Below are 21,543 nucleotides of genomic sequence, written 5' to 3'. Positions count from 1 at the left end.
TTATTGCATTTTCGAAGTTGCTGTTACACTAATTTTCTTTAAAATTGGCTTTTGTATGTAACTTTAAAACATGATTTAATCTGATTGTATTAAACAGTATGTTATGTTGTAACATGATCATCTTTTAAAAACTCCATGTGTCAAATCTGAGGTCAACCTTAAAACCTGACACTCTGTGTTTTATGATATTTTAATGCATGATCTTTTTGTACCAATAACCTAATCGTAGCTGTTGTCCACGATAAATATAAAACTGTATTTAATGTTGTAGTAATTGAAATAGAACTGGTACCAGATACTATGGAGGCAATGTTACAGTAAGATACAGTTTTAAATTGGAAACTTCCTCTGCCTTGTTTCTTGTGTCTGTTGGATCTCTGGTGTAAAAGAACAGATTTGCAGTTGAGCTGGAGTCTGGCTGACAGGTCTGACACTGCAAAACAGGCTTCTCACCCGCTCCTCCTCCATTGCCTGATTGCACAACGTTGGGAACCAGCTCTGAAGAGGAGCAGGCTGGTTTGGGTGACGTTCAGAGAACAGATCACATCAAGGTCTCTCTTTGTGGTATAGAGGTTATGGCACACATTTCTCAGTGCAGATGTCTTCACTGGTAGCAAATGTTTATAAAAAACAAATCAGGGTGTCCTGTTGCTACAAGCCTCTGGAGCAAGAAGACCATGTTCCTACTGTTCGGGCGATAATGTTATTTCGTACGTGAAGCTGTAGAAAAGTATTTAATGACTTAGGGTTGGGTTGGTGGTTGTGTTTCTTCTTTTTTTTTTTTTTTCTTCCATTTCTCCCTTGTCATCATCCTTTTTGCCTGAAAGCATTATCTTTCAATGAGACTATTTACTTCTGTGCATTTTGCTAGATTCCCAGTGCCTGCCTCTGAGGGAGACAAGGATTATTAAAGCAGGCATTTTAAGCACTAGCACAATTCAAGTAATGCCCATTAAGTGCTTTAACAACTTTCACAAGTATGCATCTTTGAAGCATCTCTGGGTAATGAGAAGTGACACAGAATACTGCTAGCCTAGTGTACATTAAAAAATCAGAAGCACAGAGTTTCAGCAACATGTTCAAAGCCACATGAGCTAATTGGTGGTAGCACAGAACCGAAAGCCGGATCTTCAGATTGTTGGTTGGCTTTGGGTTCTCTAGACTGTTATTTTCCAAGGGGCGTTGGGGTGGTTTTGCTCTTACCATTATGGTGATCCTGATGGTTAAACACATTAATGTGTCAGTGCCATGTAAATGATGGTGCTGCAGTGCTGTCATCATGTGGGTTTTGAAATATATTAAAGGCTATTGCTGGCTTGGATGATGGTACTAGTTAAATGTTCAGGTGGAGGTCGGTGTTTTCCCTGAATGTCAGAAGTTGAGGCAATGCCTTCATATGCCCAGAGAGACATTGATAAGGAGGTAACAGCACATGACTGGGGTTGACGTTGTTCTGTGCATTGTTGTTAAACGGATCTTTGCTCACCTGTTTACAGCGATGCTACTTTGGTACCTGCTGGTGAAAACTCTTCCTCTTTCCTCTCTCCCTGTTTATTGTGAGGGAAAAAAGTCACAGTAATCTAAACAATAACAAAAATTGCACTCATATGTAGTGAAAATAGAAGCTTGACATATGAGAAAAATGGTTTCCTTTATAGGTTGCATTTTACAGATCCTCAGCAAACAGTGCATGAGAAAAAACGACGTGACTTTCTTTTGTTACGTTGCCCTGAAGAGAAGTTTCTAAGCAGTCAGGGAATTTCTAAATTGCAGAATGCAATTTCATGTGCAGCCTGTATAGAACTTTCTCCCAAATCCTGAAAAAAAATCCTTTTATTTTGACCTCTCAAAAAGATCTGCCACACTAAATGGAAAATGCATTAAGCATAGGGACAGATGTGCATGTTGTTATATTGGTTTATAAGTTCTGTGGTGTAAAATGCATTCTATTTTGAACTGGCATGGGTTTGCAAACTCAGTTTGCTTAGTATTCTTTTATTCATCTGATGAGGATATTTTGCTGTGACAGCCAACATGTAAAAATGAACTTGTGTTCTTCAAATGTTGTTACTGCAGACACCTGAGTCACATCAACACGTTTACTTTTTTATGTGTATGTGGCAGGATTTTAAAAAAATCATTGTTTTGCAAGTGTTTGCAAATACTACGGTCTTAAAAAAACCTTTGGAGACTGAAGGTAATGAAATCCAAAGCAAGTTCGGGGAGGTTGTTAATCTGAACTGACAGAGTTTAAGCACACAAATAATTTTTATTCCTAGAAAATACTTTGAAATTATGCATGTAATGTATGTAAAATTTGATTTGCAAAGGACATATTTTCCCATTAAATCAGGGCAATAGGTAGTGGAACACTGCTGACTGAAGGTTAAATATCTGATTGCAATTTGTTCTCTGGCAGGTTCAGGCAGGAATCTGGTGGCCTTTCCCTGACAAATGGAGAACTATTTCCAAGCAGAGGCATATAACCTCGATAAGGTTTTAGATGAATTTGAGCAAAATGAAGGTGAGTAACTTTGAACAAGATCATAAATGCCTATTAGATGTGTTCTACACAGAACGCAATTGAAGGAGGAGAGATCTGTGGTACCCTTTTTGGTTTTGAGTTGCAAATTAATCCCAGAACTTGCAAAAAAATCTGTTAATTTTGCACGGTGTGTCTTCAGTATTTGTTAATAGTATTCTCTTCTGTTTCTGTTAATCTTGTTTACTTTTAAAAAATTTCTCTTTTAATAGAAAATCTTCCATACCCTTTTTAAAGAGAGGTTTTATGAAGCTTGATCTTAGCGGCAATGTTTTAATCATTTATTTTGAACAAATCAGGCAAAACTTATTTTAAGCTTCTTTTACAGTTTTGGAGACTCAAGCATAGAAATGTTTTATTAGATTACATAAATCATATGATGAAGTTATCATATTTGAAGTATTATATTTTTTGCTTAGTTTGATTGTTACTTCTGTGCTGTCAAGGAAGTTGAACATTTTGGGGGAGTGGGAATCTTTCCAGGCATTTCTAGCTGTCCGGTGTATATTAATTGATAGCTTAAAGTTGTTTGTGCAAATTCAACCTGATACTAATTGGTGTGGGTCTGAACTTCTTGAGTTCCAGAAACATGATGAAATTTCACTACTAGTGTTTGGTCAAGGATGTTAGTTATGGCAGATATGTTGTACTGTTGTGCCCATATTTGAACATCTCTACGTTTATATTTGGAGCCTTCTGATGTGGCAGAGTTAATAGAACCTGCAGCTTTAATAGAACAGTAAGTTCTCTTATTTAAACACTTTTTCAGATGCTGCTGTTTCACCTACACTATTGGGTGCAAAGTGGAATCAGATTCTAGATCCACCGTCTCGTCGTCTGTCATTTAACCCAACCGTGGCCAATGTGAATGAAGCTACAACTCCTAACGAATGTCAGCAAAAATTAAAGTCTTTCTCCTTGTCTCATTCAGTGACCACACCAACAGCAGGAGGGGATCACTGTGCTAATGGAAAGGATTTTAGCGTAAGCCCAGGGACTCCAGTCATGTGGATTGATGATCAGGCAGCAGCAGATGATCAATTAATTAAAAGAAATAGTAATCGGGATGATCAGTGTAACACTGTGGAAACAGGAGAAAAGAAATGTGGAAATATACCTTGCTTGCCAGAGGAGAAAAATGTACTAGTGGTGGCAGTCATGCATAATTGTGACAGAAGAACACTACAAAGTGGTGACTTGCTGGATTGTAAAAATTACAACAGCCAGTCCCTAATGGACACTATTAGCTTTACACTGGATAATGAAAACCGACAGAGTGATCAGTTTAGTGTTACTGTAAATGGATCCACAGAGAAAGATATAGATACAGAAGAGCAAGTAAATAGGCTGTGCACTGAAGATGACTCTCTAAGTCATTTGATTAATGCTTCATCTGAAAGCCTGACCGTTGCTTGTCCCTCCTCTCGATTAAAGGATGATTTTAATATGAGTAAAGATTCACTGTTTCCAGAAGCTACAACTGCAGAGATTAATGCAGTGACTCTCTTACAGAGACCAGTTGATGGTACTGTTAAAATGCAAGAAAATTGTTTATCAGTTGAAAATGTTACTAGTAAAGCCATTCCTCAGAGACTGGATCTAGATGCTAAAATCTCTTCTTCTGGTTCAAGTAATGGAAGCTTCATCGTACAAGAGGAAACAACCCAACAGCTACAGCCTGGGCTATCTGGACTCACTGAAACTTGTCAACCTGACGTGGCTGAAAGTGGCAATTACAAGGAATGTGTTGCAGAACATTTTGCCCCTGAGGATGTTAGTGCCACAGAAAGCGAAGTCATTGAATGTGATAAAAATCATGGCGCAACGGAATTGGTCAGCGTGGCTGAGTGTTACCCTGAATCTCAGGAGATGACTAACTGGGAACCGACAAAGTTGAATGAGATGAATAATAAGCAAACTCTGGGAGGGAACGAAAGACTTTTGCAGACAGAACAACCTGATGAGGCGTGTAGTAATAGCAAAGACGGTGGTGGTGGGACGGTGGAGGCAGGCATAGACTTAAAAGGGACTGGTCTAGATGAGCTTGAAGGGTCCAGTCTCTCTGATGTGATGGCTACATCAGCAGCAAGCTCTCTGTCTAATGGTTGTGATTCCTATGGAATGCAGAACCCAGTTGTTGCTCATGTTCCAAAGACTTTACCCTCCAAGGAAGACTCGGTAACAGAGGAAAAGGAGATAGAGGAGAGCAAGTCCGAATGTTACGCCAATGTTTATGAACAGAGAGGAAATGAGGCCACAGAAGGGAGTGGGCTTATTTTAAACAGCACTGGTGACCACATAAAGAAAAATTATTTACATAATCTTTGTAGTCAGGTTTCATCCATGCAAGGGCAAACTTCACCAAAACCAGTGACTAATCTGCAATCTGTCAGTGTTCCTTTTGGTGGTGCGAGGCCTAAACAACCTACAAATCTTAAACTGCAGATTCCGAAGCCATTATCGGACCACTTACAAAATGATCTTGTTCCCCCAAATTGTGGAGGTAATAGTAAAAACAAAAATGTCTTTGGTAAGACACAATTAGGGGACCCAGCAGACACGTTTCCTGGTGAAACATCTTCAAATGCCTCTGTTACTGATACTAATGGGGAACATTTGGAAGAGTATGAATCTGGAGTCCCTAGTAGTTCGTGCCTTGCAGTAGCCCCAGATAGTCCAGATAACGACCTCAGAGCTGGTCAGTTTGGAGCTCCTGCCAGAAAGCCTTTTACGACTTTGGGAGAGGTGGCTCCAGTTTGGGTTCCAGATTCTCAAGCTCCAAATTGTATGAAGTGCGAGGCCAGATTTACATTCACCAAAAGGAGGCATCATTGCAGAGCCTGTGGGAAGGTAAGTTCGTGTTTTGTGAGTAAGCTCGAAGCACCCTTTTTCTTTCTGATACTGCCCAAAATCAAATCAGAGGACTTCCTAAGCCACTGGCTATAGTTACCTATGACATCTCTTCCTAAAAAGGAGTTTCTAAGCTCTAATCTATTTAGGGTTCTAATAGAGAATAACTAATTGTTGTTTATACTGAAGGAATTATTAGCATGTATGAGCAGTGTATTTTTTGATTGCAACAATCAACATTGTTGGGTTCATGTTGAACTGCTATAAAGTGGCTAAGTGTGGGAAACTGGTTTGCAGAAATTGCTGCATTCAATAATCACATTAAAGATACTGAAACATATTGATGTGAATTGGAAGTGTGCTGTTGAATTGCCAGGGTTCCTGCTCGTTTAGATGGCTGAAGAATTCTGTTCTTTTAAGTCTTCTTTACTAACTTTTCTCATATTGCTTACATTATTTTAAAGAACATACATTTGCTCCTGGAAAAAAAGTGTAGTCAATTATCTGTAAGTTGGTGTATGTACATATGATGAGAAATTCTGTAATGAAGACAACTAAAACAGAATTTCTGTAGCGTTTTGTGTTGTGTAAGAAATACAACATTGTTTGCTTTTTTTTTTAAATTTTATGTATGTGCTATTCTCATGTGGCAAATTTATGGTAAATGATTAACCAGTGGCATGTGGGAACCAGGAATTTAGGAAAAAAAATATGATGATTCAAAAGCAATAAACTAACACTCTTGTCAAGTAGATATTAATGAATACCTTTCAGATAAAAGAAATACTAAAGCCCACTAAAAACTAGAATAAAAGTAACTTGGGTTCATTTAGGCCCTACCCAAAGGTTTCTGAAGTTGCTAGACCTCCTGACTGCTATGGGCGGTATCTTTTGATGCCAGAAGAGTGCAGGGAAGCAGAATGACCTGAGTGAAGGACCTAAAAGAAGCGAATGTATTCGGAGAGCTCAAACCCTTGCGATGCCTGTTTCTGGGAGCAGCCTGTCAGGAGCGCAGGTTTGCTCCTCTGTCATGCTCAATGTACATGTCCGTTTTGTCCCTTTAGTAGCCCAAATGGGTAGCACTCAATCTCTTCATTGCAACACCAGAAAAGTAGCTTTTATTCGAATTTGATTTTGAGGTCTGCTGAAAAATCTGTCCCGGGACACTGGAAACATTGGGAGTCTCGCAGGGTGTTTGCAGTGGAAATCCTGACGTGGAGCTTGTAACCGCAGGTGATGGATAAGCATCATATAGGGTACATGCCTACCTTTCATGTGCCTTTCGCTTAATATCAAAGGACTCCATCTCTTTTCATCGCAGTTAAGGAAAATCTGTAAGGCGTGTAAGTTAAAGGACTGTCCATCATTTTAGCTTTGATGTATTAACTTATACTGTCTGTTATTTAGGTCATTCTTTTTTTTTATGAGTTTAACAAACATGACGATTTTCATTTACAGTAATATTTTCCAGTTATTTTTGTGTTTCAAACAAGTTCATTGCTTGGATTTAATGGCTTCCCTGTGATGACTGAAGCCCTGAGTTGCACAAATGAGAAGCAGAAGATAAAACTACCTGTAAACAAAATGGATAAAACATGCACAGATAGAGCAAGGTCAAAAAATGTAGTGTGTTTTTTTTCCTTTTTTAAACTTCTGAAGACATGCCTTGAGAAGAACTACCAGCATTGTTTTGGATGATATGTGTGGAACGCATAAAATAAAAGGTCCCTCTGCTCTGTAGACAAACTTGTTTCTCAGATGTGAAAAATACATCACATATTAGTACTTAATATTCTCAGAATGTTAGAGTAGTCCTTGGAATGGTTTGTTTCTAGAAGCTTTTGTTAGCTAATGTTGTCTGGGCCAAATTTGCATGTGTGCAGTCAAAAGATGTGGCAGAAAATTTGGTATTTCATGCCCTTGTATGTTACTTTTTCCAAAAAAAAAAAAGCATTAATTAATGCTAAGAATCAGTATAGTTTAAATAATACTGCCAAGTGCTTTATAACACTTAATTTTGGTAACAATTCTGGAAGGAAAGGGACCGAAGGCATTGCCAGGTGAGCTCTGGTGAACCTGACTGCGGTGGCCTGGGACGTGGCTGTTCCCAGCTCCCTGCTCCTCCTTTCTGGTTAAGATGACCTGGTTAAGATAACCACCCCCAAAGCTAGTCATGTTGTCCATATGCCTGCGGGGTAGGTAACTACTGAATCGCAGTGACTCTTCCACTGTTAAATGCATGAATTTAACTTAAATAATCGGGAAGTTAGTGTCTTCTGCTCTTGCAATTAATTGCTTCCAGGGGAAGTCATGGGACTAAATATTTTTGAACACAAGCTTTAGCATGACAGGGTTTTTTTAAGCTTTATTAGCATCATGAGAAATCATTGTAGTAGGGATAAATGTATCTCTTTTATTTGGGGATGAAAACTGCATTTAGAAATAGTTGAGTGGCACCTGGGAAGTCTGTCTCAGTTTTTAAGTTCAGGATAATTGCAAAGTTAATGGAAGATATGAACCTCAGGGGACTGGTAGAAAGTAATACACTTATGGTAAATTCTGAATTAAAATTAAGAACTTGAAGAATGAGTGTGAACACATTAATAAATTTTACCTCATGGTTTTATGTATTTTCTATTGTCAGATGACAGTATCATCCTTTATAGGAAATCACTGACAGGAAAAACAGAAAATTTATGTCATATTTTTACTGACAACCAAAACTATATTATTCCACTAAAATATAAAAAAATCACCAAACCCTCTAGCAACTAGTGCTTCAGCAGCTCCCAGTGAACCTGAAAACCCTAGTAACATAAAAACTTGCTTTGACACTGTGATGTTATTCTTTTATAGCACAATATACTGAGTTAATGACATGGTGATCATTACTAACAAGACTGAATTGCTTATTATGCTGGATTGTGTTCCTCATCTGCGTTCCTGCTGTGAAAAGGCTGATGCGGCCTAAGAGAGGATGTGTAGATGTTCTGTCATTGCTTCTATTTTCACTGTAATATTCAGATCGTTGCACTTGGGAGCTTTGCTGAATGCAAAATGTGTTGTTTGGTAAAGGGTCCTAAGTTAGAGATTCATTTATGTTGGTCCTTCATGTATGGTTGAAGACGTTGATTTTTCCGTGTTCATTACTGAACTTTTGACTGAAAGTTTCTCTCAGAGAACTGATGATGTAAAATGTCTCTAAAATATGCTGTGATGTTCTTATTAATATTCCATAGCACACTTGTAAACTGGGTTAAAGTGTAAATGCAGAAATCTGATTTTTTTAAAGTACATTCACATATGTGGAGGAATTGTTTATATTTTTGCTTGAAAATGTCAGTGTATACACACCTGTATTTTGTTTCTGAAATGTTTAGGTTAACATAATTAGGAAACATTAATACTGGTTGAAATGAGACAGGGTGACCTTTCTTCACATTCGATTTTCAGCTCTTACGGGGAACTCAGAGCTTATTTTATATGTGCTTATTTTAAACACTTGCCACTAAAATACTGTAAAGGTAACAGGCTGCAAAGTGGTTGTTATTTGGTGTGATCTTTAGCTTGGTTGAAATTAAGTTAGGCTTAACATATATTTATATATGAGAATCCTATGTAGTTTCTTGTCTATATTCCAGAAATACCTCTATTGAAGTGATGATTGAATATTTTATTTTTTTTATTAAGAAAGCATTACAGATCATAATAACATATAGTGAATTGTAGATATAATATCCACCTATAATTAAAATTTGAAATTCTCTCTTGATATCTGAACTAATTTCTTAGGTAGCTGCTGCTGTTTCTGTGTTTCCTGAGTGGGATGTTACCTTTCTGCATAAAAATGGGAACTCATCAGTATCTTCACATCACCTGAATAATAACCCTGAGGAAATACTAGCTTTTTTTAAACAAAGAAAATAATCATTAAAGCACCTTGATTTGTCTGTTCTTCAGGACTTTGAGATTGCAATTGCTGTTGTAGGCTCATACCTGCCTGCAAGTGTTTGTTTTAGCTCATGTTTTATGGTTTTGCTTGTCTGGAGGACGCCTGACCGCTGTTTTCTGCCCAGCGCTGGCTGAGGTGAGCAGGGCAGCAGGATCAGCATCAGTCAGCTTTTTTAAATGTCATTTTATATGTCGAACATGAACGCTTAAAACATTTTGATACATCCACTTAAATTCCAACTGAGGAATAATGTGTTATATATGAAGAGACTAAAAAGCTGTGGTTACTAATACAAATATATTGCCATGCTACATACAAATAAAAATGACTTGTTTGAATTACTCTGCGCCACAGCAGTCTCTCCTATAAAGAAAACTTGTGCATTTAGACATAGTTGATTCTAGAAAGTACTCATGCTTTTTCTAAGACTGAAATTAATTCCCAAACGGTTAATTCTGTGAGGGATTGTGAAGTGGTAGGAATTTCTTAATCCGTTGTCATTTATGCCAAATGTATTTTTAAAACACAGTATCAGGACACCGTGCATTTATGTGTTCCATGTAATACCACTTCATCAGGATTGGTAGGAAAGGCACCCTGGGCAGGTATTAATCACTGATGGGAAAATACTAAATAATTTACTTCCTTATTTTGTGTTTCTGAAGCTTTACAGATGTTCTCTTGTCTGAATTCATCAGTTCATCACACAGTTTTGAGCAACGCTGAAGTTTTTTGCCTTTGGTTGCAGGTGTTCTGTGCAGCGTGCTGTAGCCTGAAGTGCAAGTTGTTGTACATGGATCGGAAGGAAGCCAGAGTCTGCGTGATCTGCCATTCCGTGCTCATGAACGGTGAGTGGAGAGAATCTGAGATGCAGCACTTCGCTGGCTTTGTGTTGAGCTGCAGTCATGATATTTAAAACAAAATCAAAAATACTTTACTTGTGTAGGTAAGTATGCTAAAACAGCAAAGACCCTTGAGAGGTCAGCGTGGAGTCCCTGCGGAGCGTGGGGAATTCCTAAACTAAATATGATTAACAGAATCTGTTCTGAAACAGAATTAACGTAACCAGCAAAAACTGATAAGGTTGCAATGAGCTTGGAAGCTTTCATTTGTGAGTGCCATAAAAAGACCACAGAAACTGTGATTTTTTTGCGGGGGGTCGTTCTTCCTTTAAATTCAGGAGCCTACTATCTGTCCTTTGATGCCTGAGTGGGTAACCTCTTGCACTTTTGTATGGGATGCCAAAGGGAAGAGTAATGCAGTTGTGCCTCTTTTAGATAATGCATTATAAGAAACTGTGAAAGTAGTATTTATCCACAAATTAATCCGGCTCTTCTTCCTCCTTAACTGCTTAGTGCCAGAGTAGGAGGTCTTGCCTAAAGACCTGTGCGCATATAGGTTTGGATTGAGTTTGGGTTATTGCTTTGGGCCTATTCCTGGATGGTCTGTCAAACCCAAGATGATGCTGTGACCAAAAGCCTCATGTGAACGTGGACATATGAGAGAGGTCACAATAGTTATGAAGTTAACAGGGAAAACATGAAGTTGCATTACCTCTGCTTGGTGTGAGGAAAGGCTGTGTTTGGTTTTGACCGAAGAGCCGTGGAATCTATTTGGTATTTTGTCCTTTGTAGTATTAACACTTTAGATACGTGGTATAAATATGGGCAAACACAGAATATTCTTTCCAATGTGTCTTGAGGCATCTGAAAATCTCCAGAGCTGGCAGTTACCTGTGGGTGATTGTGCTGCCCAACTGACTTATCTCCAGGACACTGAGACAGCTGTTGCTGTCTTTACCATAGGCCAAATGTGTAAGGTGACAGGAAATTGTAGTTTGTAATATATAGAAAATAAAACTGAGTCCTGATGATGATGTTGAAGTGGTGCTAAAATGCTATATGTTGAGGTGGAGAAATTAGCACATTTCAGGGTGTGCAAGAGCAAGGAATTGCACACACAGCTGGTTCCTTTCGGTGGTGAGTGGGGTTTGTTTTGATCTGGGTGAAGAATCTGAAAATATTTCACTTGAAACCAGAAGTGTTCTTGTAAAAAGGCATAATAAAATTGATCGTAATAGAATTATTTCCTTTTAAAAGCCTTTCTGTCCTGTTGCCAGGACGGATGCACATTAATGGCAGTGAACAGTGACACCACTGCTGGGTTTATGATGGGGAGAGTCCTCCCCAAGTACTTGGGTGCACTTGCCCTGGGCAACCTCTGTGTTTCTGTCCCTGCTGCAGCATTTGTGATGGGGCTTTTGATTACTGGTCAGTTAACCTGGAGCCTGGTTGTATCTGATCCCTCCTGATCCTTGCAGTTTCTTTTATTCCCCCCCCCCCCGACACACACACTTTACAGCAGGTTAAGCATTAATCTTTGCGCAGTCACAACTGGGGTTGGAAATCCCACTTTAAAAGCAGTTATTTCATTTGGTTGCTCTGTATCTGGTTTGTGTTTTACTGGGCTGTGGGGGAGGGTTCTATATTTTCTGGCGCTTTTCCATGGCAAAACTATGTGTTTAATAAGTTTCCAATGCTATTTTTACTGTATTTTCAATTGGTAGATTGCTGAGTTGGCACTTACTTGATTTAGAGAAGGCTTTAAAAATGTTCTTTTACCATGCTATGACTTTTTTAATAAAGGAATCGTAGAGATGTAACTTTGTGCATTTTTAACACTCTCTTCTTTCAGGACCTAAATGAATACAAAATTGCTCTTAAAAAATAGTTCAGTTTCATTAATCTTAAATGGAAATGGCAATACCTTTTCCATTGGCAGGCATTTCACTCTATCAAATAGTTTTGCAGGTTGATGGGAGGAAGCAGGAGGGGTTTATATTCCATTGTGTTCTGTTTGGGGTTTTGATTAGAAAAAGGCTGTTCTTGACAAAGAAATCGTATGTATTGTTGTTTGAGCAATTTGATTAAGGCTCAAGTCATGTCTTCAGAATTAATAGCATACGGGTTTTTTTATACTTAAGAACATAAGTTGTTGATCTGTAGTGATCTGCTCTGGATATAAAGACAGGCAAGGTGCTTTTTCTCATATACAAAAGATAAATCTGCTCAAGTATCCTGTAGGTTATAAAGCTCTTGTAATAGGAATGTCCATCTCTCCATACAGCGTGATAAATATACATAAGAATTCAGTGTTTTCAGTTAAATCTTTGAAAAGGAAACAAAACGAAGCACGAGGAACTAAGCATTGTTTACATCAAAGAGTATTGTTATAATTTTCAGGAAATATTTCTGTATGAATTGGTATTTTTACTGCACAGGACCAGTGCTCTGTCTTCTCCTGCTGTGGATTTTCTTGCTTAATTACAGTCTCCTAGGCTTTTAAATAAAGGAAGAGAGATGGTCTTTGGAAGGTGGCAGGTTCCATACCTGCTGTAGCGGAGAATTAACGCAGTGATTTTGGACTGTTAAATACCTTCCTTTGTGCTCATGTTTCTTGTTCTTTGTTTGCTTTAGCTCAAGCCTGGGAGAACTTGATGAGTGCCTCAAGCCAGAGCCCTAACCCTAACAATCCCGCTGAATACTGTTCTACTATCCCTCCTTTGCAGCAGGCTCAGGCCTCGGGCGCCCTGAGCTCTCCGCCTCCCACTGTCATGGTACCTGTGGGAGTTTTAAAGCATCCTGGAGCAGAAGGTAAGAATGCTTCTTTTTTTCTTTCAATTTGCCTGTAGTAAGAATGTGGAAAGAGTATCTGTGCTTCATCCGTTCCAAATACTCTAGCTAATGCCAGTTGTTATACTCCCGCCCTCATCAGGGACATCAGGTTTTTAAGGACAAGTAAACTATTCTCAATAGATGTGCTTATACATGATCCTGCCACAGAGAATGCAGTAGATGATGTCTTAAGTCCCTTCCAGTCCACATTTCTCTATTTATTAATTTTTTCAGTTTTGCTCTTCTGTACTCAAATTTTCCAGTCAGTGTTGCTGTGAGATCTTAAATCCTATTTTATTATGTTCTCGCTAGTGGCTCAGCCTAGAGAACAAAGGCGTGTTTGGTTTGCTGATGGGATATTACCCAATGGAGAAGTTGCCGATGCAGCAAAACTGACAGTGGCTGGGACAACTTCCACAGGAACCTTAGCGGTGTCACACGATCCATCAAAGCCCATGACCAACAACACTTTATCAGCAGAAGTAAGGAAGCGTTGCGCTATTCACCGCTCAAAATACCGTGCTTGCTTTGGTCGTGAGTAGTGTATTAGCTTACTGATCTGGGAGATATGTTGAGGCTTGTCCTAGTATGTGACATAGCAAATGTCCTGATTTATTTTAATGTTTGCAGAGTGCTGAAACAGCCATATGTTTTGAACTGAAATGGACTATTATGGGGCAGAGCACTAAGCAGTGTTTGAAGTCCTCATGTTTGGTGACTGCCAAGTGTTTGGCTGTACAGCCTGTGTGTGAAGGCTATTTGTGTAACGCGTGTTTTGTAAAAGCTGAGTCACAGTCAGTAAAGAGTTCAAAACAATGAAGAATGTCATAGCACAAAGCTTTGTTTGACACTTCTCATAAAATTATGTATGCAGGGAAGTGCACGTGTTATCTCTCAACGTTAAATCCACCATGTACCCCATGTGAGTGGAACTGAGACTTTGCAAAAGGTTCAGGTGGGCATAGGTACCTTTAGATTTTGTAAAGAAATGGGTATATGTCATGCTGGGGAAGGGAAGCGCAGCCTTTTTGGTAACAGTTCACACACAGGAGTCGTCATATAATCGTCTCCTGTTAAGCCCAAATTACTTGGTGTTTCTGGTTCTCCAGCAGACACAGACTCTAGTCAGACAGCTCTAACATTTTTATCATTATTACTTCCCTAATGTTGTCTTTTCTTGTTTGTTTCTTGTAGACTGATAATGCTTCTGTATTCTCGGGAAATATAACTCAGGTTGGCAGTCCTGTTGGCAGTGCAATGAATCTAATTCCTGAAGATGGTCTTCCTCCCATTCTCATCTCCACTGGAGTAAAAGGAGGTGAGAGGATGATTTGGCAGCTAGCTTTTATGCTTACCAGTTGCAATTAACCTAGTAGTTACTGTGCTTATTTTAAAAATAAGGTGCTGGCAATGTCCTGAATATTTGAAGGAATTCACAATAAGTACTCGTGGCGGAATGTTGTTGACGCTCATTTGCACCATTGATCCTTAGTAGCATCCAGGAAGAACCCCATCTTGCAGTGGAATTAATGTAAGGAGTAAAACACAAAGCAAAAAGAAAATTAACTTCAGTGCAGAAATATGTGCTTATTTCTTCACTAATCGGACTGTGTGGAATGTTTCACACAGAGATACATTTTAATTAGCCTTATGAATATTCATGCTTCCCTTCTCTGAAGTTCTGTTGGAATATCCGCTGTGTCTGAGGCATCCCCGAGCACTGCATTCAACGGCACTATTGCACATATTGGCCCGTAGTGAAGTTTTTAGTAGTTGTGGTGTCCCCTCCCATAGTATCCAAATGGAAGAAGATTCAGAAAATTTAAAACTAATTTTTGAAATGTTTAAAAGATGTATGCATTTATTTATCTGACAGTTGCTTTCCACAGTCTGATTCATTGCATCCTTTAATATATTCCTGAGATTAAGTCGTTTTTTCATCTTTGATTTTTTAATTCCTATTAAATATTTTGCTGATACAGTGCATTTCTAATGTTAAGCTGGAAGTAACCTTTTATTGCAGGATAGTGTCAAAACCAAAATGTGAGCAGCGTTTAATTTCAAAACAAATCTGTTCCATCCTGCGTTAGCTGTTCATGTGGGTGCCTGATTATTCAGTTTCCTCCACAAAAAAGGAGTAAAACTACAGTATACTTTTCAGCTCTTACATAGATAACCTCACACAAATCTTATTTTGTTGATTTTATTTCATATGCTCTCACATACTGGATTTTCTTTGCAGCATTTTACTTCTGATATTCTATTTAAAAATATTCCAAAAATATTTTTCCCATTAGAAAGCAAAATTGCCTTTACTTCTAGATAATTTTAGCTGGCAAGGTAATACGTTTTTTTCAAAATCTGTTTTCATCAGTGTAACTATTTTTTGTTAAAGCTTAAGTACAGAGTAGATTATCATCACATGGATGAAAAATTGTAATTTGCTAGTCATCTGGGTCTGATAGCAGTGGGACACTACAGGCATCTTTGAATTTTCATGTTGGGACCCATTTTACACTGGATTTAGACCTTCTGTGATTTATAAAAAATATTGGTTTATGTTGTGTTCCTCCCTTTGTTATCTTCCCAGTAGCTAATGCACAGAAAGTGTAACTTACATGACACAGGGGTAGACCATGTGTTGGTGTTTGTAGTCGAGGACTGATGTTCTTGTGCATTACTGTGATATAAATAGCAATTGTTAGCTTCTTGTCATTTGGGATTTCAGTTGACACTGTGACAGATTTCTCGCTTTGACTTTCATTTTCTCCTCCAGTTGATACCAAAAAAAAATTGATTTATAGAACAAGCTGCGCTTTTCTAAAGGATGTACAGGGGTTATGCACATAAATGCTATTGAAGTTTGAAAATACCAGCCTAGGAAACAATCAATCAAACCAGCAATACTTAAATAAGATTTTTTAAAAAGGTCGAAACAGCAAAAAGCATTAGAATTGGGGTTATCTGATTCTAATGCAGAGTACTGTAGCAGTAAGTTAAGGACTTCACTGTGTGTTTACTTGTTCCTTTCACAGACTATGCTGTAGAAGAGAGACCTTCTCAGATCTCTGTCATGCAGCAGCTGGAGGATGGTGGCCCTGACCCTCTTGTGTTTGTTTTAAATGCTAATTTGCTGTCCATGGTAAAAATAGTAAATTGTAAGTTTTTATTATTAAATAAGGCTTGGGGTATGAGAGAGGAAATGTTATATACATTATAAGGAGGAAGAGCAGCATTTTTATTTGGTAGGATAATCTCTGAAAATGTGCATGGATTGAAAACTTTGTCCTTAGCCATATTAAGTTAAATTACAAAGGTTTTTTCTAGTGCTTTAGACATCAATACAGATAATTTTCTGTAGAAAGTATAAACTAGACTGATAAGGCTGTTTATATAATTGTTTGTAAACCTGGCAGCATCTGGTTAGATAGCTTAGTATTCTCAACAACTGAATTGTGAAGCTTAGAGCATCGGTCATCACTAACACGCATGTGAAGAAGGACAACACAGTGACGTCTCATGAAAACCCCTGACATCCAGCTATCCCTTTTAAGAGAGAGACACCAAAATTATTCTGTGATTCTTTATCACTGTCTGAAACTGGTTTAGCTGTCAGGATCATGATACACACAGCCGACAGCCTGGCCTTTTCCAGGTTCCTTCATTCCCATATAGAACCTGTTCTTCAATTTGGATACAGAAACTGTTGAAAGTCTGCTTTGTGGTGTTAATCCTAAGAGCTGTGATGCTCTGGTGCTTCCTTAGCTGTAAGCTGGGACTTACTGAGCTGCTTCTGCTCTGGGCGTGCTTGCTTGTGAGGTAACGGATTTAGAACCTGATTTGTCTGTGTGACAGATACCACAACATGCTGTAAAACTGATTCCTAAAAGAGCTATCCTGTACTGAAATTTCGGCGTATTTTATGAAACGCTGATCTCTCGTTCTGATCCGTGTTTTCCTTTCTGCAGATGTTAACAGAAAGTGCTGGTGTTTCACTACGAAAGGCATGCACGCGGTGGGGCAGTCTGAGATCGTCATTCTCTTGCAGTGTTTGCCTGACGAGAAGTGTTTGCCTAAGGATATTTTTAACCATTTTGTGCAACTTTACCGGGATGCCTTAGCAGGTAGGAGTGCTCTCAGTTAAAAATGGTTTGAATAGATGATCGTACTGGGTCAGATACTCAGGTGTTTTGTCATTTAGCAAATGGCTATTTTTGTATAAAAAGCATATAAAAAGAGAACAAGGGTCAAAGCTGATAGGGGGCTGAGTTGTTACTGGATACTAGTATCTGGTGTTATATTAATCTCACCAAATAAAAGTATTAATTGAGGTGCTGGTAACCTGGGGAGCTTCTCCAGAGATCTTCCAGCCTTCCTCTGGGTGCCAGCAGAACAAAGAAGTTGGGGCTGTAAAGGCCACGCATAGGCTGCTGCAGCAGTGGAGTGGGAGGACCCTGCCTGTGACAGCTTTGTGTTCAGCAGCCATTGCTGAATGTCTGCTCTGGCAGCTTCTGCTGGGCGCTGGGTAACAAATGGCATAAAAAGTACATATCTGAAATTAGTACTGTACTTTATTTAGCAGTGAGTGTAGTAGGATACTAAACAGGGCTCATGGGTACACTAATGACATTGCTTCTAACAGATTTTTTTCAGCTTGAAGGCAGGGTAGCTTTTTAAAAGACACAGAAAATGTTGAGAATCCTTGTGGATAGTATGTTAAATATCCTCAACTCAGGTAGTTTGGAAATTAGACTGCCAGAGTGTGTGTGTCTATTGCCACATTATGGAGACACTATTTATATTATAAAGTAATACAAATAGATATGTATATGTGTGCCTGGAATGAATTGTGGGGCGTTGCAGACATTATCCCTGAATTTCAAATTTTGGTATCTCAATTGCATGACTGTTTCATCTGAGTAAATGGCCTCCCACTTTTAGCTATAGTTGGACCTTAGGATTAAAAAATTATTGCATAAGAAAAAAAATGCAAGCTTCTGGTTCCACTGATTAGAAAACAAAGCTAGTTTTCCAGAGATTTAATTGGATCACATTAAGATTTTATACTGAAAATATGTTTACAAAGGGTTTTGTGTATTGTTTGCAATGCCTTTGCAGTGACTAAATCCAGCACTTCAAAATAATGAAAAATATCTTTGTTGCCTAAAATGACTTGATATAACAAAGGTCATTATGATGTTATTCAGAGGGAGGTAGATATGAACAATTGTGTGTGTGTGTGTGTATTGCAGATATAAATCCAGCTTGCTGTGTCTATTGAAATGAAGTTTTGTATAATTACACTACAGAAATACATAATTTATAACTCCTACATAATGCATTTGGAATTCTTTTTTTAGTGCTCTAGTGGTAGTAATTTGATATCCTACAACTGCGCTGGTGCAGAGAGCTGCTTACTATTGTAGCATTCTTAATTGGAAACCAAATTTCACTGTTTCAGAATTCCACTCTGTAGTGTTCTTTTGGTAGGGTTTGCTTTGTGTTGTATTTCAAACATAGAAGTGATAGACACCTTGAGTTGCTATGTAATACAGAACCTCACCGAAGCTTTTGTAGAACGTAGCACCTTGATAAATTCCTGGAGCCTTTTGTAATGCACTCTCTTGGTATCCATCCTTTTTTCTTTCCAAGTAATGAGTGCTTGAGAGGGAGAAGTATATATATTAGCATATTTGTGGCTCTGGCTGTTTTGAACGTTATCCAGCCAGAGAGCCGGGATATGGAGCTGTGTTTCGGTTTGGTGGCTGGAGTCCGTTGGAAGCGGTCAGCAGTTCTCATGTGGTGTGGATGGAGCCACCCTGCCAAGGTTCATTTCTGAGGTACTGCGCCTCTCCTGGCAATTAGGTAATAGGCATCTAGAGTAAACAAGAATTCCCATTAGAGGTTAGAGACTGTTTAAAACTCTGCCTCATGGTTTCATTTTTCATTATATGATATATTGGTTTAAATTTATCTTGCCATCAGGAAACTGAAATAAATTCTGTGGACGTTTTTTTATTTATCTCCTTTGGTAAACATTTTCTTAAAAACAGTAATAAAATAAAAAGACACATATAGCATTTTTTTATTGGCCTGGAAACAAGAATCATGTTTAGTGATGTTGATTTTGCTTTGGAGTGATTTGGGGTTTCTTGTTGTTTTTGTGTTCAGCTGTATACAGCATTCCCCTTTTGTTTATTTGATTAGACCCCATATCTATAACAATTTCTTTTTGCATGGGTCATGCTTATTTACTAGCTCTTCTTGCTCAAGTTTGAACCCTGTGTGCAAGCCAAGAAGCATAAATTGGTGTGTACTCGTGCCTCTTCCCAGATGCTTCTGCTTTCCTCAGAGGATGTTTCTTGAGGCCGAGTCCTGTCTCCGTGCTGGGCATTGCTCTCAGCATTTGCAGAGCCTGGTTTTACCTCGTGCACATCTCAGACCTGTGGGCAGGAGCATTTGGTCTGTGCCCTCAGCACTTTGCAGCTGGTGCTCGAGGTTCATCTCCCATTTCAGCGTGCACAAGGTGTCAGCCTGGGGCAGCACCACCCTGAACCGTCTTCAGTTTTCTTACGGGATGTCCTCAACCTCAAACTATGGTCTGATTTTAGGACTTCACAATTGTAAAACAACGGGGAGATTTTGAAGGAACAATGGCATTTTTCACTAGAGGTTGTATACACGCAAGTTATAATAGATTGTAAAGTTGTTAATTAAGTATTAATTGCTGTTCAGTTTCCATCATTTCATCTTTCCTCTGGCCCCTCTGTCATCAAATTCCCTCCTGTGTTGCTTTTCTTGTTTTGAAATGGAAAGCTAATGATTTCTGTTGTGGTTGTGGTAGTTGTGCTGCTGTAGTAGTAATCCCGTGATTATCCTTGTCTGTTGGCTATAAGCCTGGCAGGTCTAGTGAATGGAAAAACGAGAACGTCTGTCCGTCTGAATGGGCACTTCGAAGCAGTTGGATATGTTAATATAGAGCTGCCAGATAGGCCCTAGTGCATCAGCTCTTTCATGGAATACAATAAATGCCACTGTTACTTTTGTAGTGAAAATGCAAATCTGGCAACTGCTTGACATGGCTTTGTGGTCACCCTGGTTTGGGGGATATTTTGAGTGAGGGTGGATCTGTCCCAGGCAGTTTTGTGTATTTTTTACCCAGTCTGGTTTTAATTAAATAAGGTGCCACTTAATACAGAGTAGATCTATAAAGAAGCCCGTGCAGATGTTCTGGACAGAGAACAGGTTAACTGAGTGAATAATACACCTCTGGAAGTGTAACGTGGAAAGATGCGCACAAAAATCAAACATCATTTAAGGTGTGAGAGTGATTGCGTGGAAGACTTGTCTGAGGAAGTTTTGAATACTGGTAACTGCTACTCACAGCGACATAAGTGAAGCATTATGTCCCTTGCCAATATGAATAAGTTTTTTCCAAATAACTTGCTGATGTGTTTCCATAAAAAGATGCTGAGTATGGTCAGAACTTTGAATGTTCAGTTCATGTGTTTTTCTCAATGTTTGCATCTGCTACAGATGTGTTCTGCCATCACGTTACATTCATGGTCTTCTCACTTCTGCGGTGTGGTAGTGACTGGGTTTGTGTTGCTTTTCTAAAAAGTACGTGCTTACTTGCTGTTGAAGAAGGATCCATCTGGCAAGATTGTTGCCAGGTGAATATGGCTTTGCTGGCACGGTGTTTGGTACTTGGCGTGTCTTGGTTATTACTGATGGTAGTGGGATGAGGACAGACGGATGCATCTGACATCCCCAGCCCACATACGTATGCCTTCCCTCAGACTGCAATGCTGATACCAGCTTTTTGACATGGGATTCACCAAAAGATATCGTAGAGTCACAGAATACCAGGTTGGAAGGGAACTCAGGGCTCAGCTGGTCAAACCTTTCTTGGCACAAGCACAGTCTAGAGGAGCTGGCCCAGCACCCTGTCCCACTGAATCTTAAAAGTGTCTGGTGTTGGGGAATCCACCACTTCCACAAGGAGATTATTCCAAAGGCTGATTGTTCCCATAATGAAAAATTTCCATGTCCAATTGGAATCTGCCCAGGAGTAACTTGTGCCCATATGAAGCACACATTAGGAATTTAACCTCTCTGTTTTTGGTAAAAGCACCTAAGTGGCTTCACCACATGTTGAGAGCAATAAACAAATGCAGGAATCTTTTTTTTCTTTGCCTTTCCTGGTATAAACTATTTTATTTGAGTCCAGAGCGTATTGCCAAGCTGATATGGAAAGTACATTGTTCATCAGAGGGAGATACCTAAGTGAAGAATTCAAACCAGCATGGGTTGTGACTGAAGAGAAAGTCACATGAGTGGATAGAAGAATGTCTCGCTAAAGGACTTTATAGAGCTGCTTAGGATTTAAAGTCAAGGGTAACCGAGCGTAATTGACAGGAGAATAAGTACTGACCTCCTGCAGAGCTGCTTTAGATGCATCATGCGCACTTAAGGCACTTCCTAAAGAATATCAGTCACCTGATGTCAGGTGCTGGAACTTAATA

The 21,543-nt window shown here is 39.0% G+C and overlaps 1 protein-coding gene across 4 annotated transcripts in view; it reads left to right on the top strand.

Moving 5' to 3' along the window:
* Positions 1 to 21,543, top strand: part of ZFYVE9 (zinc finger FYVE-type containing 9) — a 59,871-nt gene that overhangs the window by 21,970 nt on the left and 16,358 nt on the right. For all 4 annotated transcript variants that reach the window (XM_021294967.2, XM_065071037.1, XM_065071038.1 and 1 more), the window contains 8 exons: positions 2,420 to 2,524; positions 3,312 to 5,392; positions 10,093 to 10,192; positions 12,821 to 12,997; positions 13,331 to 13,500; positions 14,213 to 14,336; positions 16,054 to 16,176; positions 16,987 to 17,142. In XM_021294967.2, coding sequence (XP_021150642.2) covers positions 2,455 to 2,524; positions 3,312 to 5,392; positions 10,093 to 10,192; positions 12,821 to 12,997; positions 13,331 to 13,500; positions 14,213 to 14,336; positions 16,054 to 16,176; positions 16,987 to 17,142 — 3,001 coding nt within the window. In that variant the 5' untranslated portion in view covers positions 2,420 to 2,454. The remainder of the gene's footprint in view (positions 1 to 2,419; positions 2,525 to 3,311; positions 5,393 to 10,092; positions 10,193 to 12,820; positions 12,998 to 13,330; positions 13,501 to 14,212; positions 14,337 to 16,053; positions 16,177 to 16,986; positions 17,143 to 21,543) is intronic.

The sequence above is a fragment of the Columba livia genome, chromosome 8 (genome assembly GCF_036013475.1).
Source record: "Columba livia isolate bColLiv1 breed racing homer chromosome 8, bColLiv1.pat.W.v2, whole genome shotgun sequence".
In the NCBI taxonomy this organism is placed as follows: domain Eukaryota; kingdom Metazoa; phylum Chordata; class Aves; order Columbiformes; family Columbidae; genus Columba; species Columba livia.
Note: the sequence above shows the minus strand (reverse complement) of the source record. Positions and strands in the feature narration are given on the sequence as shown.